We start from the raw sequence: 24,707 nt of genomic DNA, 5'->3' as shown, positions 1-24,707 counted from the left end.
CAGGTGGCACAGAATTAGCGAGAAAGGACCCTGCGGCCAAAATTGGACAATAATGCTTGGAGAAAGTATGGAAGTTAATCCAGGTTGCTGCTTTACAAATGTCTTAGGGTCTAAACATGCCAGTTCAGCCCAGAATGTTGAAACTGATCTAGTCGAATGAGCTCTTAATTTCAGGGGCAGTTCCAAACCCGGACAGACGTAACATTCAGAAATAGCTTCTCTGATCCAACGGCCGATAGAAGCTCTAGACACTTTATTCCCTTTACGAGGACCAGAAAAGGAAATAAACAAAGAACTGGATTTTCCCCAAGAACTCGTTCTAGCGAGGTAAATCTGAATACATCCACGAAGGTCCAAAGTATGTTGCTGAGAGATGCTATCTGTACCTTCAAGGTGGTTGGTTTAAGCCCCTTTTTAAAAACAGTCTGCAGGAAATTAAGCACGGAGTGGATGTCCACAGGAGAGGATAAGTGTACCTCACAACAAGAGAGGAAAATTCTCCAGATTTTTTGATATTTGGAAGAAGTAGCTGGTTTTCTGCTGGCAATCAGGGTTTCTATAACAGCAGAGGACAGACCTTTTGATTGCAGGATTTTCCTTTCAGAATCCATGCTGTAAGTTTTAGATGTTCTGGGTGCGGGTGATAAACACGTCCTTGCAGAAGTAGATCCTGCCGAACTGGAAGATGAAAAGGCCTGTCGCAGGCCAGCTAGTTTAGGTCTACAAACCAAGCTCTACTTAGCCAGTATGAGGCACTCTCTCTTATTTTCTTCAAAACCCTTGCAAGGAGTGGAATATGGGGAAAAATTAAGCCAGTTGGAAATTCCACGTTTGTGACAGAGCATCTAGTCCCATTGGATGTCCCTGTGGTGAAAGGGAGAAGAAGGTCTCTACCTGTTTGTTGGTGCATGATGCCATGAGGTCTATTTTGGGAGACCCTCATCCGCTGTCGCAGAGAAAGGAACTGCCGCGTCACGAAGCCTAAGCTGGGGTAGCTGAAGTGACCCGCTCTACACGAAGTACCCCGCTGGGGGTCCTGCAAAATAAAAATAAGAAATACGCAAGGCAGGAAACTAAACTGGGGATCTGGGGAGGTTCCGATTTTTTTTTATAGGCAAGGGCAAATATACTTTTTTTTAATAGTATTTTTTACACACAAGTTTCTATTGCGCACATATCCACAACTGTGTAGGGCTTTTTGTTTAAAATATTTTGCTTCAGTAAGTAAATTATATACATCTAGTAATTGACATTTGAAATTCATACTATAAAAGGGCAGTTCCACTTAGACAAAACATTTAGTGAAATCTCATATGCTAAGCAAATAATCCTTCGGTGATGTCTTTTCATTCCTTCCGCTATGGTTTAACCCAGGGGAGGGCTGGCAGCCTAAGTCTAGTCAAGTGGCCCGTTGCACCACCGAATCAGCCCTTTTTAGATTTTCTAACGCATATTGATGTAATGTGATGGGACTGGGAGTAATCAGAAAACACAAAAAAAAAATCATACACGGGATGCCTAAACCCACAATTTAATGCAACTAATCCTTTTCAATGAAATATGCAGATTGAAATAGAGTAAATAACACAAAAGCTTTACGTTTCCTCTCACTGATTTATGGGTCTTGAACGTTTTGTCCTCTGAAGTGATTACAAATTCAGGAGGGCATTTAATCTCTGGCTAACTAAAAATTAAATTTGTTAGTGCAAGGAAACAGATGACCAAATACACACACCAGGACATCTTCTGCCACACCGACACCCAAACACACACACCAGGACAGGCTCTGCCACACCAACACCCAAACACACACACCAGGACAGGCTCTGCCACACCGACACCCAAACATATGGTTCCTCCTGTGGGGAAATATGGGTGGTTCACTTGTAAAAATACAGGTTAAAAACGTACACAGATTATCCACTCACACCATGGGAGGCACTTTCCATGGTCATTGTTTCCCTGCACCTTAAAATAGTTTTTAAATTGTTCCAGTTAAATCTTGTTAATCTTGTGTGATGTAATTCAATTATGTACTGATGTGATGGGGCCCTTTTGCTCGGTTTAATCCTGGTTGTTGTCTTGATGTTTCTGTGTATAAATATGCTGTGTTGTTCAATAAAATGTTCTTTCTTGCCATACTCAATTGAAGGTAGTTGTGTCTACGTATTGAGTACACATGGCAGGGTTCCATGGTGTGAATGCTTACTGGTGCTGGAAGTGATTTTGGGGGCAGCAGGAGGATACATCTGGGTGATCTCTAGGAGTGACTACAGCTCTCCAGGTGAAACGGTTACAGGCATAATCATTCTGGGACAGGAAAAGGTCTTAACCAAACTGATGCCACAAGATTTGAAAAAATAGTTTCAAACGTTTGTATGCAATAGCAGTAATATTACCCTTGAAAAACAACATAACCATTATCCCTCCTCCACCAAACTCTACAGTAGGCACTACGCATTCTGGTAGGTAGCATTTATTCATCACTCCAGAGATGATCCATTCTACTGCAAATGTTTGTCTATGGATATGGCTCCCCATGTGCTTGATTTTATACACCTTTTAGCAATAAGTGTGGCTGAAACAACTGAACTCAATAATCAGGACACAGTGAAGAGCCATTTTAGGTTTAGTTTACCGTTGAGTTTGATAGATCAGTTGTGTTCGCCAAGTCAGCCCTCAAATTGAAAGGGGTGATGGTAGTGTGTGTATATATACACATACATACTAAAATTATATATAAGCTTGTCTGGTGTCTGTAGATGAGTGTTTAATAATGCTTCTACATACCCCTACATTTTAGTGGAAGGGTTTTCCCATCACCTTTACCCACCATAACTTACGTAATGGTATTTCTTGGTTACCCCAAGCCTCAAGTATTAAGCCAGTATCACAATCTCATGCTGATGAAACAGCTGTCCATGAGTGGTGATCCGGCTATTGCACCTCTTCCAGAGTTTTGTCTAAAGGCTGTCCTGTACAGCGGGCAATTACTTTCAAGGGATCCATGTATAAAGTGCAAATAGAGGCAAAAGGTGATAACTATTAACCTTATTTGCATGCGCCTACCCAGAATCCCTTGTGTTTGTGGCAGCACCAAGAGATTTCTGAGGGAACAACAAGCTTGTTGTTCTGGCTTGTCTGGTGTCTGTAGATGAGTGATACACACACACACACGTTTCCAGGATGGGCCACAGTTTTGCCTGTCTCCTCCTGATCCTATCCCTTACAGAGTCAGCAATCCATCACAGGTCACATTTTCATTTCAGATCATTCATACATTGTTTTAAAGCTCACTTAAATTGGAGACAACAGTAATTTAAGATCAATTTTAATTTGAAATTCTTTATTCGTATTTACAAAATCAAAATAAGATTGGTACCAAAATTACAATTTCGGAAGGGAGGGAAAACAATGCAGTTGACGCAATCTTAACTGCAAACCAGGATTCTAATCTATAATCCAAGGGATCATCAAATTACATTTTTTATTTACTTCTTAGACCTGAGTTAGATGAACAAAAGTGTAATTTATTTAAAAAAATGTATTCCAGGAAACAAAATCTGGGACACAATGCTGGTTAATGTATCATAAATAGAATACGCTAGCTGGGCTTGGCACGGATTTCTAGCAGCCCAGAGAAAAGTACTACCTTTTGGTTCTTTTATGAACAGTAACTGGGAACGGATTAGTAGACAAGAAAATACTTGGAACACAAATGAAGAATACTGACCATACATGGGTAGAAAAACTGTTAAGTAATTAAAAAGCAGAAACGAAAATCTGTATGGTATGAATATTACCTACCTGTTAATTCGTTCAAAATCTTAAAAAAAAAAATAGTTATATGGAAATTTATATACACACAGACCAAAGACACACACGTCTTTGGATAGATGAATTAGTCTACCAGCTGTTGGCCACTGCCAACAGAAAATTAAGTTCCCCTGAACTTAACTTCAGGGCAACTTCATATTTTAGAAAATGGAATAATGGAACACAGGTTCATAAAACTAAAACCAGCTCAAAATTACAAAGTTAGCTCAGAGGAAGGCTTACTTGCGAGAAGGAGGGGGTGGGGGTGGGGGTGGTGGATACTGGTAGGTTGGAGCCTGATTCATATAGTTCAGCAAGCTAGAGGTTGCAGGTGGAGCGAACTGCTGGGACATTAGTGGCTGTGGTGCTTGGCCGTATGCAGCAGCACCATAGCTGCCCCCTGTCGCTGCCGTAAAGACGCCCTGCCCGTAGCCATACTGATTAGGTTGAAAATTTGTGCTCTGTGCCACATAAGAGTAATTCTGCCTGCCCTGGTCTCTACCAGCTCCATTGTTTGGCATTCCGTTATCACGGTTGTTGCTTCTCCCATCATGACGGCCACCATCTTTGCCGCGCATTCTTCTATCACACTCTTCTTGATACATCATGTTAGGATTGTTGTTTGTAGGGATGCTTCTGTACCTAGAGCGGCCACCTACATGAGAGGTACAAAACAGAAGAACTTGTATGGATTTAAACCAATGTGAAGAAAATGTCTAAATCCACCCTCACACATTCAATAGACATACCATTCAGCCACCACCACATATTGCATGCAAATAAGTTATTCTTCACTGCTTTTCGGATATTATCTATGCGCAAACATGTGACAATTTGGTGACAAAGTTAAAATAATAAGTCACCAAAATCAGGAATCTGCACTCACTCCCCACAGGAACTCAGGTGCTTAGCTGTGCCGGGAAGGGCCAACTCCCCAGTAAATCAAAATAGAAACTTGAAAAAAACTTTGATAAAGACCTCATTGTGAGGTCGAAACGTTGTTGTCCATTTCCTTCAAATAAATCTGTCTGATGGAACCCTTGAGTGCCTGGAGCCTTTTTCTATTTTAAAGTTAAAATAATGGCATTTTCAAATCTGGCTTTAGGATCATAGGCTTGTTACCATATCCCAACAAATCAGGTTTCATACAATGTCCATGCAAGATCAACTCTACGTACCTCCACCACCACCACGGCCGTGGTCCACTAGCTGCATAAGCTTGGGGTTGATGGTTTGGTTAGCTTCCTCTAGTACTTTTACCAACTCACGGGCTTGTTTGAGGTTTCCAGGAGTAAAGAACGTGTAGGCAGTGCCCTTGTTTGTGCTACGGGCTGTGCGTCCAATGCGATGAACGTAGTCCTCAGAACTGTTTGGGTAGTCATAGTTTATGACGAACTTCACATCTTCCACATCTGAAGTTTTATCAAGAAGATTGACGTGTTGTACAGAAACACGTCAGGAGAGTGAAAGGTAGAAACAAATCAGATAAATGTGCAATAAGAAAAAAAACATTCAAATTTGACTTTACACTCCTAACATACTTTATCTACACTTCCTTTTTTTGGTATGCAGCTATAAAATCTTAGTTGCTATTCAAATGCCGTCTTAGGCAACTACTTATAAGAAATATTTGGTGGTATTTTTTGTTGAACGATATTAAAAGAATCCAGGCAGCATTTAAGATATATGTATATAGATAAAATGGGCCTGTTGAGATTTCATAGTCATTACATCCATAACAGGGTCACAAACATTTATTTGTGTCACTTGGTGCCTTTTCTTCTTCCTAAAGCTGCTTCTCCTAAGTGAATGTGTTTTTTTGCTCCAGTTGTTTCATTACATCTTTAATTACCAATATTCACAATATGTTTTAGCATCTAAAGTCTTAAAAAACCTATTGCAGCAAGTATGTAGAAACACTGAATTTGTTACTCTACAATCTCCATTATGCCCCAGAATTGTTAAGACTTATTTTGATATAATTGAAAGATACCAGTGTCCTATGCTGGAGGAACAAAAACTATTTTGAATTCTAAACCGCAAGGCCAAAGTACAATTACACAAAACACAAAAATTACTTTTAAAGAGTAATCCTTCAACTTCCAAAAATCAGTGATCTAAATGTGGATTATATGTGTAGTTAAATCTCCAGTTTAATGATATTAATGTCCTGTGTAATCTGCATGTTGACTATAAGATTTCCTATAAAATAAGATTAAATAACTTAATGGGATTTTTTTCCTCAGGAGGCTGTTGTCCGGACCGATGCACACTCCTTCCGCGAGGTGGGGAATCTGCTGCGCCAACCCCGTCTTTTTTTGGCACTTGGTGGAGTCACTGCCCACATCCTTGGAAACGGGACCACCGGAGCGGGGAGCATGCATCAATGGTCCAGGCGCAGCAAGAGGTCCCAGTACATGCACTGAATCTGCTAGATGCTTCTGTGGGGCAGCCAATTTCCCCCATGTCCAAGTGTGTTGCCAGGTGGCAGCGTACAACCTGTTAATAGGTGAAGAGAAAACCCACACTCCAACACTCACCATCTGATGTCAAGGTTTTAAATAATAAAGATACAGTAGTGGGAAACCTAGCTGTGCAAGATGGGCAAATGTAATCTAACAACACGGGGCCCAAGTATAAAGGGGTGTCTGTTTCTTATTACAGGAAGGTCGCTTATATGCAGGTTACCTTGATGTGGAAAATTTACAAAGGGGGATTTAAAAGGTTATATCCAGGTAACCATCAGTATAATAGACATCATTTTTGAGAGGTTTAGTAGGGTAAAGTGGCTCGACTAACAGCAAGTTCATAATTAGCGGCAGCCATGTTGAGGAGTATAGTGTCAGTAGGATAAAGCAGGTTTCACTGGTGCTCACATTCGTACGGTCTCCATAACAGAACTGGTAATGACACAGAATACCGCCTTCAAAACCCTGATAGGCAGGGAGAAAGAATGGGGTATACATTTGGAAGTGGAGGAGGCAGCCACATGAGTCTGATGAGAAGCAGCAGAAAAGGCTATTCTGCTTCGTCAGCCAAGAAACTTCCCAAAGTCTTCCATGGCTTGGGACTTTCCCACAGCTGCTCAGCAGATGGTCTAGAGGAAAGCACCAGGGAGATCTCCCTTCTAGAAAGGTGGTCCTTCTATTGCTCAAGGCTGGGCAACGTCAAACCCAAACCCAGCAGCCATAGGGGGAGGGGCGTAGTTCGGTATACAGGCGGAATGCCCACATTTTGTACCCCAATGTAGAGTGGGGGACTTTAGGAGCTTGGAGTTGCAGACCCAAAAACTGCCTCTTCAGTACAAGACCTTCACGAGGGAAGAGTGTAAGAAGCCAGCGCCCTTTATGGGGGCAGCTTCCAGCGTTCATCCCCCTCTATTTTCGACAGGCCACTGGCCCTGTACTGAGAGAGATCTGCAGCTTCTGTCAAAAACAAACAAAAGATAAAATTTTAATATTGCAAATTAATTTGAAAAGAAAAAAATCCTACAGTGAGCAGAGAAATGTAACAGGAACTTACCTGTCTGTTACCTAGCACCTATAATTAAGTAAATGTCATGCACTAACTTACAGCACATTTCTTTTAATCTATCACATACTGCAGGCTCTGTCTACTTACTGTTTGTCTCTAATGTACTCTAATGTACGTAGTTACTAACCACTAGTGAACCACCTTTCCATTGGGGAGAAGGAGACCAGGAAGTGTTTGATAAGTTATAAAATCAGGAGAACCTTGTAGATAAATCACTTGTGAACTTGCACCGGGGTAAACCCTACAATTTCTCAGGAATAAATTGGGCAATCTATGTACAGCCAACCAACACCACATCCTCCAAAAGAAGAGCAAAGATGGTGGAAGAATTATGAGTAACAAGAAACAGACTGAAGGACTTTCAGTGATCACACTAAATGCACAACATATCGGGACAGCATTTGCCATCATGCAGAATATATCAAGGGAGGTAAAAAGGATAACAGCATTGAAAAAAACATTTTCAGGTACATTTAAATAGTACCTAATATAGTGCAGTACTACAAACATTTGATCTGTTCAGTAGGTAAATGCAACTATCCAAAGGAGATAATTAAAGGAGTATCCAAAATAAATGAATACCTTGTTTTCCCATAGCATTAAAAAAAAATCTTATATGGGTGCTCTAAAAAGTAGTAATATCATACTATTACATTATGGGATACTAAAAATGCATGTCTCTTGAAATGCGTGTGACTCCTGGGTTCTTCGGCAACATTTAAAAGAGCAGAAAAATCTACTAGTCACTATATATGACATAACCAATGCTAAACATCACCTTTCATTTTCAGATCAAATTAATGGGATTAATGACTGTTGGGCATTCTGGTGAAAATACAGAAATATAAATTACATTGCTTACTTTTACATAAGTACTTAAATCACACTTGCACTAATGGACCTCAGAGGCAGAAAGGTTGTAATTCTATATGACTTGCTATGGAAACAAACGTAATGATAATTTTATCATCGCTAAAGTTACGAACCTAAACCCCGAGATGCAACATCTGTAGCAATGAGAATAGGAGCCTTTCCAGTGCGGAACTCTGAGGAGAAAAGAAAAAACAAACATCTCCGAATTAGGTTTACACTGATAAGGAAAAAAAAAGGTTATTCGAACACTCCAAAAGTAGACTCCTTTGCATAGAGAACCCATTTTCATTCATACACCAAGGTAAGGAATTGTGAAGTCAAAAGGAAGAAAATAAATGAATCAAGTATCTGTTACTAAAACTTAAATTTTTTTATTTTTTTTTCAAGAATCGAAGGGACGATCCGCACCATTTAATGGGAAACCGAGAGCTCAACTCCCGCTTAGTAGAGTCCGCCAGGGGGACCCCCAATATCTCCGACTTACCCAAGTTTATCTTGTAATTAGAAAATGCTTGGTACATCTCCAGTTCCTGGAGGAAATGGGGTAGGGACGTAAGGGGAGCAGACAGGATCCCCAACATATCATCCGCGATTAAGGCCAGTTTATGCTCCACCCCCGAAACTAACATTCCAGAGATACCAGGATTGGCTCTAATGGCATTGGCCAGAGGTTCCATGCTAAGCGCGAACAGGAGGGGGGACAACTAAAACTTAAATTAACCCCTTCAGGACCAGGTTTATTGCACCATGTTTGCACTAAAGGACCAGAGCCGTTTTTGTGCTTTTGCTATGACTTTATTCAACTCTGATTACCTACTACCTCATTTAGTGCACCCCCACACATTATATATTGTTTTTTTCAGCACAAGTAGGGCTTTCTTTTGAAATAATTATATAAACCATCATTTAGTATGAAAACTATCTAAAACTGTGTGGAAAATTAGGGGGAAAAAAGGAAATATTTTCAGTTTCACCTATAAAAACGGGAAAAAAAATCCAAAAGTGTATTTAGGTATTTGTCCTGTTTTTGGAAACTCCACATATGCCTAGTATTTACATTTATTTTGGGACTTACAGAGTTTAACCCCTTAAAGACCTTTGCCGGTTCAGGACCGTCATGACATAACGGTCACTAAATGACCTTTGACGGTCCTGAACCGTCAAAAAATTAAATAAGCTTAGAAAGTGAGCTTTCTTCGCTTAAACGGCGTTACTGTAATGCCTCGATGTCGAGGCATTCAGCAAGGCCGAGATCGGCATCGGGGGCCATGTCTGGCCCCTCCCCGGGGCGTCAACAGACGCCATACATTGTATGGAGGCGGACGCCCGGTTTAAAAGCGTTTAGGAGGCGATCAACGATCGCCTCCTAAACTTAAATGGTGTCGCTGGAATGCCTCGATCAGGAGGCATCCAGCGACACCAAACACTTACCTATGGATGGGCTGTGACCGCTCCGGAGAGCGGTCACAGCCGCAGCTGCCGGTGTTCTTCGCCATCAGCAAGATGGCGGCCGCTCTGTAAAAAAAACCAATCAAGTTTTAAAGTTCGCTAGATGGTCTCCAGACCCTCTAGAGAACTCTGGCTCCACTTGCAGGTTGAATACAGGTACTGCATTCAACCATGCAAGTCAATGGAGCCCAGCTTTCTAATCACTATGTGATTAGTAAAATATTAAAAAAAAAAAAATGGAAAAAAAATAATTATGCAGTGATGTCACTAGATGAACCATCCAGTACCAGCAAAATGTGTAAAAAAAAATATAAAAAAAAAGTATATTAAAAAAATAAAATAAAAAATAAAGTTTATTATTTTGAGCAAGTGCTAAAATTTCTCAAAAATCTCAACAAAGAGTTAAAATAAAAGCACTTCAAATACCCAAGGGGTGTCTAATATAAAAAAAATGGCTGATGGGGCAAAGTGGAGTGGCCGAGCTCAAATTCCATTTTCCAAAATGGAGAAAAAAAGCACACTTCCCAAATGTGGCATTTTAAATCTCAACACCACGACAAACCCATGCATGTCGGGTATCACTGCACTCAGGAGATGTTCCTGAACACACATTGGGGTGTTTGACAGTGACATATACCAGAACCTGCATATCTATAACTAAAGTACAATCTGTGTGAAAAAAAAATAAAAAAAATTACTATTACAAAGTTTGACAAAGTGTAGTTGTATAATTGGTTCATGGAAAGGGTTAAAATAACAGCATTTGGAATACCCTAGGGTGTCTAGTTTTCAAAAATATATGGTTTGACGGAGTTAAATTGAGTTAACCAGCTTCAAAGATATTCCAAAGAGGAGATGGAGGCAGAATGACCAAATGACCACCTGAATTATGCATACCCCAAAAGTAGCCTTTTACCAGCCAAACAATCTGACAAGCCCATGCATGTGGGGTATCGCTGTACTCAGGAGATATTTCTGAACACATATTGGGGTGTTGTTAGACAGTGGCATATACCAGGACCTGTATATCTATAACTAAAGTACAAGTTGTGTGGAAAAAAAACAAAAAAATTACAAAGTTTGACAAAGTGTAGTTGTATAATTGGTGCATGGAAAGGGTTAAAATAATAGCATTTGGAATACCCTGGGGTGTCTAGTTTTCAAAAATATATAGTTTGAATGGGTTAAATTGAGTTAACCGGCTTCAAAGATGTTCCAAAGAGGAGATGGAGGCAGACTGACCAGATTTGTTAAAAAAGATTTGGAAATCATAAAACACTGCTTGTACTTATTGCCCTATAACTTACAAAAAACAGCAAAAAAAACATAAACACATTGGGTATTTCTAAACTCAGGACAAGTAGTAGAATCTATTTAGCTAGTTTTTTTACTTGCTTTTTTAGGCGAGTAAAAGATTTTTCAAATAAAAGTCATAAAATGTGTTTTTTTTTCAATTTTTCACCATGTTTTTTAATTTTTTTATAGTAAATAAGATGATACAATCAAAATAATGGTATCTTAAGAAAGCCCATCTTGTCCTGAAAAAAAACAATATATAACTTATGTGGGTACACTAAATGGGTGAGGAGAAAATTACAGCTGAACACAAGCACCACAAAAGTGTCAAAACAGCCTCGGTCCCACACCGTACAAAACGAAAAATGAGCCCGGTCCTTAAGGGGTTAATATGAATGACGCACATCGCTGTTTCTAAACAAGATTTTTTTTAAATGTGGTTTGCTGGGAGATATGCACCAATAGCAGCAAAAAAAAGAAAAACTGCTAAACGAAAGTATATATTTTTGAAAGTTGACATCCCAAAGTATTTTACTTGGGCCATTTTAACAGTTGATTTAACCATTTCAGTGCCAGTCTGTCCTAAACATTGCAGTAAAAAAAAAAAATTATTTTTCACAAACCCATTCTATCCACAGTATTTCAGTATTTTCCCCCTGGGTACGTAAAATTACTGAAACAACTTGTGATTTGTATTCAGTAACATCCCCTGAGTACAGGAATACCCCATATGCATGGGTAGGGCATGTCTTTGGCACTGCAGGCTCAAAATTGGAACATGCGCATTACAGTTTTCAAACATGGAATTTTTTTCAGATCAGTTTGTTGGGTCCTGGTCTCATTTGAGACACAGTAGAGGTCCCATATTTCATTTTAAAGATATATATTTCCAGACGCTACGCAGCTCAGGGAATCTAGTTAGGAGCATATTGGCCTGTCCCATGCAACTAATTCTGTGCCGGCGCCTTCCAAAGTTAGTCTAACACAAAAAAACAAACCATTTTTTGCATCCACTATGCAGTTTCACCAGGATTTTTTTTCTGAGTAGATATGTGAAAGAACAAAATAGGTCTTGATTTGTGTTCAGTAACCCCTTGAGTACAGCAATACCCCACAGGCATCTCACATGAGCATTTCAATTTTTAAACTTTAAAAAAAAAAAAAAAATTCTTATCAGATCATTTGTAAGTGACATTGATCAGGGAGACCGATCAATAATCAGTGACTTAAAATGTCACTGACAAGTGATGAGGTAATTTTTTTTATTATTATTATTAATTTATGGGGGGGGTTTCATTATTACCCTAGATGACCCCTCTTCTCTTTCTAGGGCAGGGTCATCCAGGGGCTGCCATAATGATTACACCACTCCTATTGGCCAGATGTGATCCGATCATCATCAGCCCTCTCTTTTTTTTTTTTTTTTAACTCTTTCAACGCTGATGCTCCATTGGAGCACAGCATTGACTGATATTTAGTCCTCACAAGCTTGTGGGGACAGATATTAACCTAGGAACCCTTTCTCCCTGTCCCTACAGCTGCCTCTGGCACACCGGTGATTGCAGGGAGGAGTCTCTGATCTTTTTGTATGATGTACCTGGTACCTCCCGTCCGCAAGTGTCATGTGACCAGGAAGTAACAGGTATGTCCCGGTCACGAAGGGGTTAAACTAAGCAAGTGCCAACAATGTGGCATTTAGATATGACTCACAACTTGTGTCTCTAACGTAACTTACCATTTAAAACCCAATCACGCTCCTGCTGGCTCTTGTCGCCATGGATGCACATTGCAGGCCACCTTGATTAGGAAATAAGAATCATTAGATTTTGCAAGACCAATGAAGAGTGTGGAGTGAAGAAAATGCCAGTTCTACTCACCCATCACGTCTCATTCTGCGGGTCAAATCATCACACCGACGTTTTGTTTCCACAAAGATAATAGTTTTATTCTCTTTTTCTGCCATTATTTCTTCCATAAGTTGGATCAGCCTAATGAAGAGATTTAATATATAAAATTAGGACATGCATTCTTCAATTACTGCAATTGGAAACCAGGAAGCTTTAGTAATCGCAAGTACGCTAGCAAACATTAATGTTCAAATGTAACGCTCCATTTGACTTGAATGGACCATGGGCACGTGGAGTTAGCATACAAAGTTACGCTACCAGTTTTGAATAGCAGAAGTGAGAGTGTCTCATTTTCTAGCTCTAACAAACATTAAAGTTATCCACTGATTTACATGCACTTAAATGAACAGAAGACCACATAAGACATTTAAGATGAAAAAGGGTCTGGAATGCACCTTTAACTGTAAACGTAAGGCTTTCCTCTTCAAAGGAAGTAATGAGTACAATTGAAATAAGTTTCATTGTAAGATGAGTTTTTTTTTTTTTATTATTTATATTATGTTTCTCCTTCTCTTCCCTCGGATCTCCCCTGTATTGTTTACACTGATCAGCAAAGCTTTATAGCCTTCAATTACTAATCCCAATGCGTGTGCTCAGCCAGCAGGGGGAGCAACCTGAGATCCCAGCAGGCTGCAGGCAAAAACCACAGCATGCACAAATGCATCCTAAAGGTAACATTGGTACACCTATTGAGGACAAACCTATAATGCCCATAGGGGAGGATGGGGTTAATGATTTTAGATGCTTTTATTTTCTTCTATTATATTGAGTTTTACATTTTTATTTTTTTAATTGCTGTTGAGCACCTACTTGTGATCTTTCTCACTTTCCTGGCACACATCAACGATCTGAAGAATGTTGTGATTAGCAGAAAGCTCTAAATTCCCCACGTTAATCTGGACATAATCTCGCAGGAAGTCTTCTGCTAACTGACGGACTTCTTTTGGCCATGTAGCGCTCCACATGAGCGTTTGTCTGTCAGGCTGTAAATTAAGCAAAATGTAAGTGAATGAAGTGCACTTGAATGTGAAAATATAACCATGTTTAGTCAATACATTAAATCCCTAAGCAGATGTAACCATTTGATATCAGACCTCATAACTAACCTATGAATTGTTATGCATGAGAATATCTGAATATTGTATATTATGATAACTTCTCAAATATACATAGTACTAGGAAATACTACCTAAAAGATTTGCACAGTTAAGTCTATCCAACAAAATACTCCCTACAATACACTTGGTAGAGTCACATAATTCAATGTGTGTAGTGCTTTTATCGATAGAACACACAATGGTGGTTGCATTTCCAGACAGATAAAAATCCACCTGGCAGAACTCGTAAAGGAAATATTTTAAATAAACCTTTTTTAATGCAAAAAGTTATCCTCCCCTGTAATGTACCTTTATAATTCTGATGCTGAAGAATGACAGGTACAAATGAAGCAACTATACATAAGTTGGTCCAGAAGAGGAGGATAACAGAAACCGTAAATTTGCCAATTCTAATCATATATTATATGATATAATCTAAGCTAAAAAAAAATGTCTGTCTGACAATTACCAAAGTCCAGCTAAAATTTCATTTTGCCACTATAATATGTTTATAAGAGAATATAGCAGTTATAAGTAAAGACACAGAGTTTGCAATGTAGTAACTTATGTGCAGAGTCTTCTGCATAGAAGCAGCTGTGGTGAACACTACAGGTAAAATTTAAATATAAAGATAAAAATATCACACCCTGATTTGGTCAACAATCTTGCGGATTTGAGGCTCAAAACCCATGTCAAGCATTCGGTCAGCTTCATCTAGCACCAAGTAAGTACAGCGCCTCAGATTGGTCTTCCCTGCCTCAAGAAAGTCAATAAGTCGTCCTGGAGTTGCAATGCATATTTCTACACCTTTAAGTGTAAAAAAAAAAAAAAAAAAAAAAAAAAAAAATACTGAAGGAAATGTGTTAACATAAGCAATACATTAAAAACCTTATTTATAAAACTATATATTTTAGAAGTGTTACATGGAGCTTTCATAGTTAAAACAAAGTTATGTGCATCCAACATAAACTGAATTTGCATTTGTGAAAGAGTTCATTTGTCCCCATCTTGCTGAAACGACAAAAAAAATGCTGACCATAAATAAGAGGGAAATAGGCTTTACATGTATTAGAGGCCTGCATTGGACTGATTATTTAATCCCGCCCGCTCCCCCTAATTTTGTGTCCAATCCCGCCCGCTCCTGCTGATTTTGTGTCCAATCCCGCCCGCTCCCGCAATGTGTGTTCCGCCCCCGCAACGTTCCAATTCCGCCCGCTCCCGCCACATATGTGGTCAATCCCGCCCGCTCCCTTACCTGATCTGGAGATTTCCTGCGCAGTCCCGCAAGGCTGCCTTCGTGTTGCTCCCTCACAGCGTCTCTTCTCTTGTTCCGCCCAAGAGAGCAACACAAAGGCAGCCTTACAGAACTGCACAGGATTACCGGGACCAGCAGGTACAGTGTCTGACCGCCCGCAACACCAGCGATACCGCCCGCAAGTTTTTTGGCGGGTCCCGCGTCCCAATGCAGTCCTCTAACGTGTACTACCAGCGTCAGCCATCAGTTTATTTATTAGATCAGTGCGTCAGTCAAAAGTAGGGTTAAGTACAATTAAGAACTAACCCACTGTGGTAAGTGGACTTGTTTAATGGGTTTATAATGGTTGGTAAACTGTTTACATTGTTTCCAAGTACAGTTAACAAGTTGTTTCAGAATAAAAGTTTTTTAAAAAAATCATACCTCTCTCCAAATCACGTATTTGTGGACCCTTAGGAGCTCCTCCATAAATACAGGTACTTTTTAAACGAGATGATTTTCCATAATCATCTGCCACTTGTTGCACTTGCTGAGCCAGCTCTCTAGTTGGAGCCAGAACTAGACACTGTAAAGCAGTATGAGATTGATTTCAGTTGGTACATCCAAGAACAGGTCTGACGTATTTTAGCATACAATATCAAGACTTGGTATCACATTAAATAAATACTAAAAAAGACGATTCTCAACTAATTTCTTAGAAATAACCTTACCATCGCTTAATGCTTCTACACATTATTTGCACTTTGATAATAAGAAACAATGCCAACATGTTACCTTATGCTAATTATATACAAGTATTTTTTTAAAAAAACAAACAGACAAACTTACAATTGGTCCATCCCCACGCTCCAGGTAAGGCTGATGGTTGATGTGTACCATGGCAGGCAGAAGATACTTAAATAAGAAGAAGTAGAAAATATATTTTGTAAAACTAAACATATTAGTGTTTGTCAAATAATAAACTTTACTTTATATAATGAAAAGGAAAGAGACAGATTTATGAATTAAAAGTTAGCTTAAAGGACACTTTATTTAAAATGGTTATTTACCGCCAAAGTCTTTCCAGATCCAGTCTGGGCAATGCCCACCATATCCCGACCACTGAGAGCAAGAGGAAATCCCTGACACTGAATGGGGGTAGGTTCCTTAAAACGTTGATCCATTAGAACATCCATAACGTACTCTGTTTAGAAAGATATATATATAAATAAATTATTTTTTTTAGGTGGATTTACACTGAAAGTATATTTCATTTATGTAAGTAAAGCAACTCACGTGGAAAACTAGCTTGAGCAAAAGTATAAACAGGCTTGGGGCAATTTGCTCCTCGTACTGTAATTTCCTTCTTCCTGCAAAGCTCCTCTACCTCATGCTACAAATAGCATAACAAGAAAACAATCAGTGTGCTAATTTACATAACAGGCATTTGTATTCTTTACTACAACCTAAAAGATTCTTACTGGAGTCATGCGTGCTACTTCTGGGTGTTCTGTATAGAAGTTCTTTTCAAATTTTGGAAGTTCATTTAAATCCCATCTTTTTTTGCGGAGACGCTCTCCTGGATTGCCAAACTTCGGGAAACGGGAGCCACCAGGGCTGAAGCCATGAGAACAAAAACAAAACAAAAAAAACCATGTAACAAATTGAAATCGAAAATCAACCTGTCAACTAGAATTCCACTACACCTGAATGAGTATGAATGAGTATACGTGAATGGGGGAATGAATGTTTGTGATGAATGAATATGCATGTGATAGCATGGATGTGTAAGGGGGGGGCGCAGGGAGGCTGTAGGTTATGTGCATGTACTGGCTGTCTGTGCATGATAGGAGTGTGATTGCCGTTAGTAATCATATATATTTAGTATAGCAATGACACTCTTATCATGCACAAGCAGCCACAGTGGCAAAACTTAGCAGAAATTATACTTCTATCATGCCCAGGCTCCAGGATGAGTGTGATTGATATTAGCAGTTGTGTTAGCAACCACACTCCTATCATGCCCAGACAGCCAGTACATGCTGGACTCTGGGCATGATAGGAGTGTTGTGTTTATGAACATGAACCTTTATTGGAAGCTCTATATTGCTTCTCTGAGATGATCACACTCCTATCAAGCCCAGGTTCTAGCATGTACTGGCTGCTGTACTAGCAGCTAACATCAATCACACTCATATTATGCCCAGGCAGCCAGTACATGCTGGACCCTGGGCATGATAGGAGTGTCATCCTATCCCACATTTCATATACACAGTGTCATTCAATTAACTACTATTATGCCCACACAGCCATCACATGCTGGAATCACTCAGATTCCAGCATAAACTGACTGCCTGGGCATTATAGGAGTTTAATTTCAGTTATTAATTATATATATATATATATATATAATATATAATACTGCTGTTTGAGTTTATTATTTACTTTTTTGTCCAATTTCAGTGTGTTACTTAAAAGTGTGTTTAATAAAAGTGTGTTTTTTGTTCTTCTCTAAATGGGGAGGGTGATTTTCGTTTTGGCCAAGTGCATCCTGAATTTTCGGTTTCGGTCCAGAATTTGCATTTCGGTGCATCCCTAAAATATAGATGTGTAATGCTACATAAACGGCAGCCTGGGACTGAATTCATTGACTGGAGAGTAGTGGCTTGAATTCTGAATCATTGTCCAACCCAAAAGGTTTCCTCTGTGAAGAGTGGATGACATTAGGCCTGGCTCTGAATAGTTTGGCCAGTAGAGCTCCCACAACAAGTTCCTCCTATAAGCCAATCCCAGTATACCTCATAGTCAAATTCACAGCTGGCAGTCTGCTACATGTTGTAAACAATACAGTATTCAAGCCAGACAGGGAATGACATAAGGCACTATAAGTGCAGGTAATCATTTTCCACATATTACCTTTATTTTCCTGCCACCCGCGGTAGAAAAATATAAATATTAATCAAGGGTTGTGTGGCAACTGCCGATCTATTGCACGTTAACCCCTTAAGAACCAGTGATGCAAGAGATAATGCCTAGGCTACATGCTTGCCTTCATTCTTTTACAAGGTAATTATTTGCTTCTAGTAAATAAAGTGTAAGCTCATGAGCATTATTACTAGGGATTTTAACAGAAGTTATAGAGCGCTGCTGAATATAGGTTATTATTAATAAATACCATTTACTGTCGCTGCCCTTAAACAAAACCTGCCATTATTATATTTACCAGACAACAAAATCGGATTTTTTTTATTGGAGTGTTCAATAACAGAGCGATCAAAAAACCGCATCAGGGCATATTTCTCATGACGTCAATACCGGAACAAAGTGACAAATACGAGCAAAATTAACCCACTGGTTTACATCCAGATCGCGCAACATTCACCACTTTCTTCACTTCGGAATTTAGCCCAAGAATACCCAGAAACGTTGTTTTTATCTATATAAACAGTCATTTTCTCACCCGCCTCGGTCGCGATCCATAAAACTTCCCCTCATATTACAGCAGCGAAGTAACAGATGATCCAGAAAACGAAAACCAGAAGCACAAATTGGAATTTAATAGCAAATCTTCCTTCGGTATTTCGAGAGTTTCTCCAGAAGAAACTGTAAACGGCTAATTTCAATAAATAGACACCTGAAAATAAATATCTATTTCAATGCAAAACAGCATCTAACTACGCCAGAGATTCGACACAAAATGGCCGACAGCTCTCTGGCTTCAACTAGATAGCGTGAAATGGAGTTTTACGCTGTTTTTGCAGCGTAACAGCTTTCTACTTAAACGACAGTGCCACACAACAAAAGCGTAAATTTATTGAGGAATAGCGACCAGCCCCCAAAATGATGCACCTCCAAGTACTATTTCGGTCGATGGGCGTGGCTTTAAGTATCCAATCATGGGCAGCAGATTGTATCGGCGCAGTGTTTTGTTTTTTTTTTACTTTGTTTATGCGTAAACATTACAGGTATTGTTTGAATCCATAGGTTATGGTACATTAACTCCTTAATGACAAGACCGTCTCTTACTCGTAGTACACTTTGGGACAATGGCTTTTTTTAAACATTTTTCAGTGTTGCTGTTGCTCCCACACATATTATATATTGTTTTTACAGGACAAACAGGGCTTTCTTTAGATACCATTATTTTTATATTTTTATCATATCATCTAATTTACTATTAAAAAAAAATGATAAAATATGGTGATTTTTTGTAAAAAAAAATTACCTTTTCTCACTTTTTAAAAAAAAACTTTTACTCATCTGCAAAAACTAATGAAAAAAACCTGGTAAATAGATTCTACTATTTTTCCTGAGTTTAGAAATACCCAATGTTTTTATGGTTTTTTTTTTGCTTTTTTTCTGCACGTTATGGACAATAAGTACCAGTAGCCTTTTGCTATTTCAAAACCATTTTTTCCCAAAGCTGGTCATTCTGCCCCATGTGCTATTTCAGTTATCTTTGAAGCCGCCCATATGCAATTTACCCCATCAAACAATATATTTTTAACCCCTTAACGGCCATTGCCGGGTCAGGCACGTCATGCAAAACGGTCACTTAACGACCTATGACGTGCCTGACACGTCATGAGACTCAACGATCACTTTCTAAGCTTAAACAGTGTTGCTGTAATGCCTCGATGTCAAGGCATTCAGCAACACCGAGATCGGCATCATGGGCCATGTCTGGCCCCTCCCCGGGGCGTCAACATCTGCCATACATTGTATGGCGGCGGACGCCCGTTTTAAAAGCGTTTAGGAGGCGATCAACGATCGCCTCCTAAACTTAAATGGTGTCGCTGGAATGTCTCGATCAGGAGGCATCCGGCGACACCAAATACTTACCCCAGGGCGGGCTGTAACCGCTAAGGAGAGCGGTCACAGCCGCAGCTGCGCGCAGTCTTCACCATCCGCAAGATGGCGGCAGCCCGGGAAAAAAAATAATAAAGTTGAAAAAGTTCGCTAGACGGTCTCCAGACCCTCTAGAGAACTCTGGCTCCACTTGCAGGTTGAATACAGGTACTGCATTCAACCATACAAGTCAATGGAGCCCAGCTTTCTAATCACTATGTGATTAGTAAAATATTTTAAAAAAAATTAAAAAAACATTGTAACATTTAAAAGTTATTATGCATCATAGGAACTATCCAGTTCCAGCAAAATGTAAAAAAAAGTCCAAAAAGAATAAAATAAAAAAAGTTTATTATTATGAGCAAGTGCTAAAATTAGCGCTGTATCTTCCCAAAAATCCTGACATGGAAAAATTTAAATAAAAGCATTTCAAATACCCAAGGAGTGTCTAATTTAAAAAATTAATGGTTTGATGGGGTAAATTGGAGTGGCCGGGCTCAAAGATAGGGCATAGGCACAGACTGACCAAAATGGGGAAACAAAGCGCACTTCCAACATGTGGAGTATGACTGTACTCGGGAGATGTTCCTGAACACATATTAGGGTGTTGTTTGATAGTGACGTATACCTGGAGCTATAAATTTATACCCAAAGTACAATTTGTGTGAAAAAAAATACCCCAAAAAATACTACCACAAAGTGTGGCAAAGGCTGGTGGCAGAATCTGATGCATGGAAAGAGTTAAATACTACCATTTTAGGTACCTTGGGGTGTCTAGTTTTCAAAAATATATGGTTTGATGGGGTAAATTGTAGTGGCCAGGCACAAAGATAGGGCATAGGCACAGACTGACCAAAATAGGGAAAAAAAGCGCACTTCCCAAATGTGGCCTTTTAACCCCAAACAGCAGTTAAACCCATGCATGGGTGGTATCACTGTACTCGAGAGATGTTGTTGAACACATATTAGGGTGTTGTTTGATAGTGACGTATACCTGGAGCTATACATTTATCCCCAAAGTACAATTTGTGTAAAAAAAATACCAAAAAAAATACTACCACAAAGTGTGGCAAAGACTGGTGGTAGAATCTCATGCATGGAAAGGGTATTTGAAATACCTTGGGGTGTCTAGTTTTCAAAAATATATGGTATGATGGGGTAAATTGAATTAGCCGGCTTCAAAGATGGTCCTATTAGGACATGGGGGCAAAATGACCAGATGTAATAGTTCCAAGTTAAAAAATGTGCACTTCCTAAATGTGGCGTTTTACTTCCCAAACAACCCGACAAACCCATGCACTGTACTCGGGAGATGTTGCTGAACACATATTGGGGTGTTGTTTGAAAGTGATGTATACCAGGAGCTGTAAATCCATACCTGAAGAGCAATTTTAGCGATAAAAAACACAAAATAAATTACTACCACAAAGTTTGACAAAGACTAGTGGTAGATATGGTGCATGGAAAGAGTTAAAATACTAGCATCTGAAATACCCTGGGGTGTCTAGTTTTCAAAAATATATGACTTGATGGGGTAAATTGCATTGGCCGGCTTCAAAGATACCCGAAATGTTACATGGGGGGGAAGAATTACCAGATTTGGAAAAAATGGTTTTGAAATAGCAAAACGCTACTTGTACTTAATGCTCCATAACGTGCAGAAAAAAGCAAAAAAAACATAAAAACATTGGGTATTTCTAAACTCAAGACAAATAGTAGAATCTATTTAGTAGGTTTTTTCATTAGCTTTTTTGGATGAGTAAAAGATTTTTGGGGTAAAAGTCAGAAAATGTGGGTTTTTTTTAAATTTTTCATCATATTTTTTATTTTTTTATGGAAAATTAGATATGATTAAAACAATGGTATCTGAAGAAAGCCCTTCTTGAGTGAGGAGAAAATTACATCTAAACACGAACACCGCAAAAGTGTTAAAAAAGCCTCGGTCCCAATGGTACAAAAGGTAAAACACAGCCTGGTCCATAAGGGGTTAATAACTAGACACCCCAAGGGTTTTCAGATGCTGGTATTGTAACCATTTCAATGCACTAATTTTAGCACCAGCCTTTGTCAAACTTTGTGGTAGTAATTTTTTGTTTTGTTTTTTTCACACAAGTTGTATTTCCGTTCCTGGTATATGTCAAACAACACCCCAATATGTGTTCAAAATCTCCTGAGGGCAGTGATACCCCCATGCACAGGTTTGTTGGGTTATTTGGGAGGTAAAAGGCCACCTTTGTGAGTTGTGTATTTTTTTGCCATTTAGACATCTGGTCAGTCTTTGCCTGCCAACCTGCAGGAGGAGCTCAAGAGTTCTCAAGAGGATCTGGATAGACCCTCTGTGAACTCATTCATTTTTCTATTGTTGATGCCATCTTGTGAATGTCAGCAACATCATTTACATGATGGCACATGTGGTTGCTCTTCGGAGCAATCGCAAGGCTATCAGGGTAGGGGGGTTGTGTTCCTACATGCCTCAATATCGCGGCATGTCAGCAACACCATTTATGCTGAGCCAGGGCCGGCCTTAGGGGTGTACGGCCACACAGGGCGCCATGGCAGCAGGGGCGCCTGCCCGGGACTTTATTTTTTTTTGCAGGGAGCGACGAGCAGTCGCTCGTGAAGTTTTCAGCAACCACACGACGCCCTTCGTTCTCTGTGACTCCGTTGCAGTTCTGGAGTTTCATGCTGAGCAACGGAATATGACGTCTGGCGCTCAGCTGTGAACCGCGGCAGAGCAGGACTCTGGCAACAAGGTAAGTAAGGATAATAAGGAATAAGGATGAAGGAAAGGAGAGGTATGGCTTAGTGAATGAGGGACAAAGTGACGGGGAATGATTGCAGGTGAGAGGACCTCTCAAAGTCATGGTCAGAGTGAGGAGGTAAGACTGCACTGACTATCACAGCCTTCCCCTTATCTGCAGTCAGTGTGGCAATTTTGTTTTTGGTGTGGTAGTGGAGCGAGTGATTGCATGCTAGGGAGCGTGGAGCAGGGCCCAAGAAAATGCTTTCTGGGGTCCAATTTTTTCAATATTTAAAAAAATGTTTTTGTTACAGCAGATTAGCTGTTTTTTCCTTGTATTTAATGTATATTATTGTTTCCAGTTATATATTTCTATACTTGTTTGCACTGCATTGTTAGCTAATGAAAGCTAGTTGTTTGTTACAAGATTTTTTTCCTCTTTTTTTTGGGATGAGGGGGCGCCCAAAGGAGTAGTCTGCACAGGGCGCCCAAAGGAGTAGTCTGCACAGGGCGCCAGAACACTTAAGGCCGGCTCCGTGCTTAGGAAGCGATTCCAATCGATCTTGGATGATCGGTGCGGCGGGGCCATTTTTCTTGTGGGGAGGGCTTTGTGGGGATGCTGCAAAGCCGCTGATCGCGAAAACATGTTTAACAGCAGCCCGTACACGTACGGGCTTTGTCGTTATCACTTTGCACTGCAAGCCCATACATGTACGGGCTTTGTCGTTAAGGGGTTAAAACAGATCAGGTAAACACAACGAGATTCAATAGAACCATGCAACTCAATGACGTAATAAGAAACACGATTAGCATATGCAGACTGCACAAACATATTTATTGTATGATACACTTATAACTAAACCACAAAATAAGTTTTTGCTACAAAGATAATGCACTGCTTGTGTAAACTGAACAGATATTTTAACTCCTCTATAACTATCATTAAACAATACGTGAAGATTTTCTGCAGCCTGTATTATTTTTCCCCAAACCATACAACCATACAGTTAGTCATAATAGGGGCCGTGGGGTCTTACAATAGAAGAGCTTTAAGATTTTCCTAGATTCTTAGCAGAAAATCAGATATCATAAGCCAACTGGTCATAAAGCTACTATGTTTTTGTTATTTTCTGTTTTAAAATGTGAAATGGCCCAAACGGTCATTAACCTCATTCCACTTGAAATAGTTCCATATTTTTCTAGTCCAAACGCAAGGAAATCCATCGTCCACGTCTATCAAGAAGCATAACAGTAAATGTGCTAAAACTTTCGTAGATCACTCTTTTGCGTCGCTGACACCACCAGCGGTGATAGCAAAAGTAGCTTCATTTTCTGGCATTTCTGGGCTGTAAAAAAAACAGTATTGGTTAATTACATATATTTGCAGGGCCGGCCGAAGACTTAACGCCGCCTGGGGCGAAGTTTAAAACGACCCCCCCCCCGCCGACGCCGGGGGGGGGGCGGCATTTTAAACTTCGCCGACGCCATAATCTACTATCCCCCCCGGTACTTACCTTTAAACAGTCCTGCGGCGAGTCTCCCTGCTCTGCCACGGTGCCGGCTTGTAATGCTGAGCGCCGGTAATTGACGTCACTTCCGGCGCTCTGCATTACAAGCCGGCACCGGGACCGAACAGGGAGACTCGCCGCAGAGGAGAGAGAGAGAGGGTAAGCGAAAACCACTCGGTGCCCCTCTCTCTCTCCTCCGCTTCAAAAAAAAAAACAAAAAAAAGCGCTTGGGTGGCAAAGTGCCTCCCCTTCTAAAGTGCCGCCTGGGGCAATTGCCCCAGTCTGCCCCATTATAGGGCCGGCCCTGTATATTTGGGTATCTGTATTCCTTAAAATATTTTGTAATAGTTTACGTTAACAGTAACTGGCAGGTGCTTTGCAACGTTCCAAAAAGATCCAACACGT

General features: G+C 39.9%; 2 protein-coding genes across 2 annotated transcripts in view; both read right to left on the bottom strand.

Moving 5' to 3' along the window:
• Positions 1-3,784: 3,784 nt before the first annotated feature.
• On the bottom strand, positions 3,785-18,918 carry DDX17 (DEAD-box helicase 17). The gene is made up of 13 exons (XM_053469960.1): positions 18,667-18,918; positions 16,688-16,823; positions 16,503-16,599; positions 16,277-16,410; positions 16,056-16,121; positions 15,651-15,792; positions 14,619-14,779; positions 13,686-13,858; positions 12,846-12,956; positions 12,704-12,765; positions 8,337-8,396; positions 4,995-5,228; positions 3,785-4,471 (listed from the first exon to the last, which is right to left on the bottom strand). Exons 1-13 carry the CDS (start codon positions 18,699-18,701, stop codon positions 4,056-4,058), a joined length of 1,827 nt encoding a protein of 608 aa, XP_053325935.1. The 5' UTR covers positions 18,702-18,918; the 3' UTR covers positions 3,785-4,055.
• A 4,892-nt stretch (positions 18,919-23,810) lies between these two features.
• Positions 23,811-24,707, bottom strand: part of DMC1 (DNA meiotic recombinase 1) — a 31,852-nt gene continuing 30,955 nt past the window's right edge. Inside the window, exon 13 of the mRNA XM_053469978.1 lies at positions 23,811-24,140. Coding sequence (XP_053325953.1) covers positions 24,071-24,140 — 70 coding nt within the window. The 3' untranslated portion in view covers positions 23,811-24,070. The remainder of the gene's footprint in view (positions 24,141-24,707) is intronic.

The sequence above is a fragment of the Spea bombifrons genome, chromosome 6 (genome assembly GCF_027358695.1).
Source record: "Spea bombifrons isolate aSpeBom1 chromosome 6, aSpeBom1.2.pri, whole genome shotgun sequence".
NCBI classification, from domain to species: domain Eukaryota; kingdom Metazoa; phylum Chordata; class Amphibia; order Anura; family Pelobatidae; genus Spea; species Spea bombifrons.
Note: the sequence above shows the minus strand (reverse complement) of the source record. Positions and strands in the feature narration are given on the sequence as shown.

Coding starts and splice junctions, on each gene's coding strand:
- DDX17 (XM_053469960.1), bottom strand. CDS start 18,701: ATGAGGGGAAGTTTTATGGATCGCGACCGAGGCGG. Junction 16,600..16,687: donor AAGTAGCACGCATGACTCCA/GTAAGAATCTTT, acceptor TGCTATTTGTAG/CATGAGGTAGAGGAGCTTTG. Junction 16,122..16,276: donor GATCTGGAAAGACTTTGGCG/GTAAATAACCAT, acceptor TTCTTATTTAAG/TATCTTCTGCCTGCCATGGT.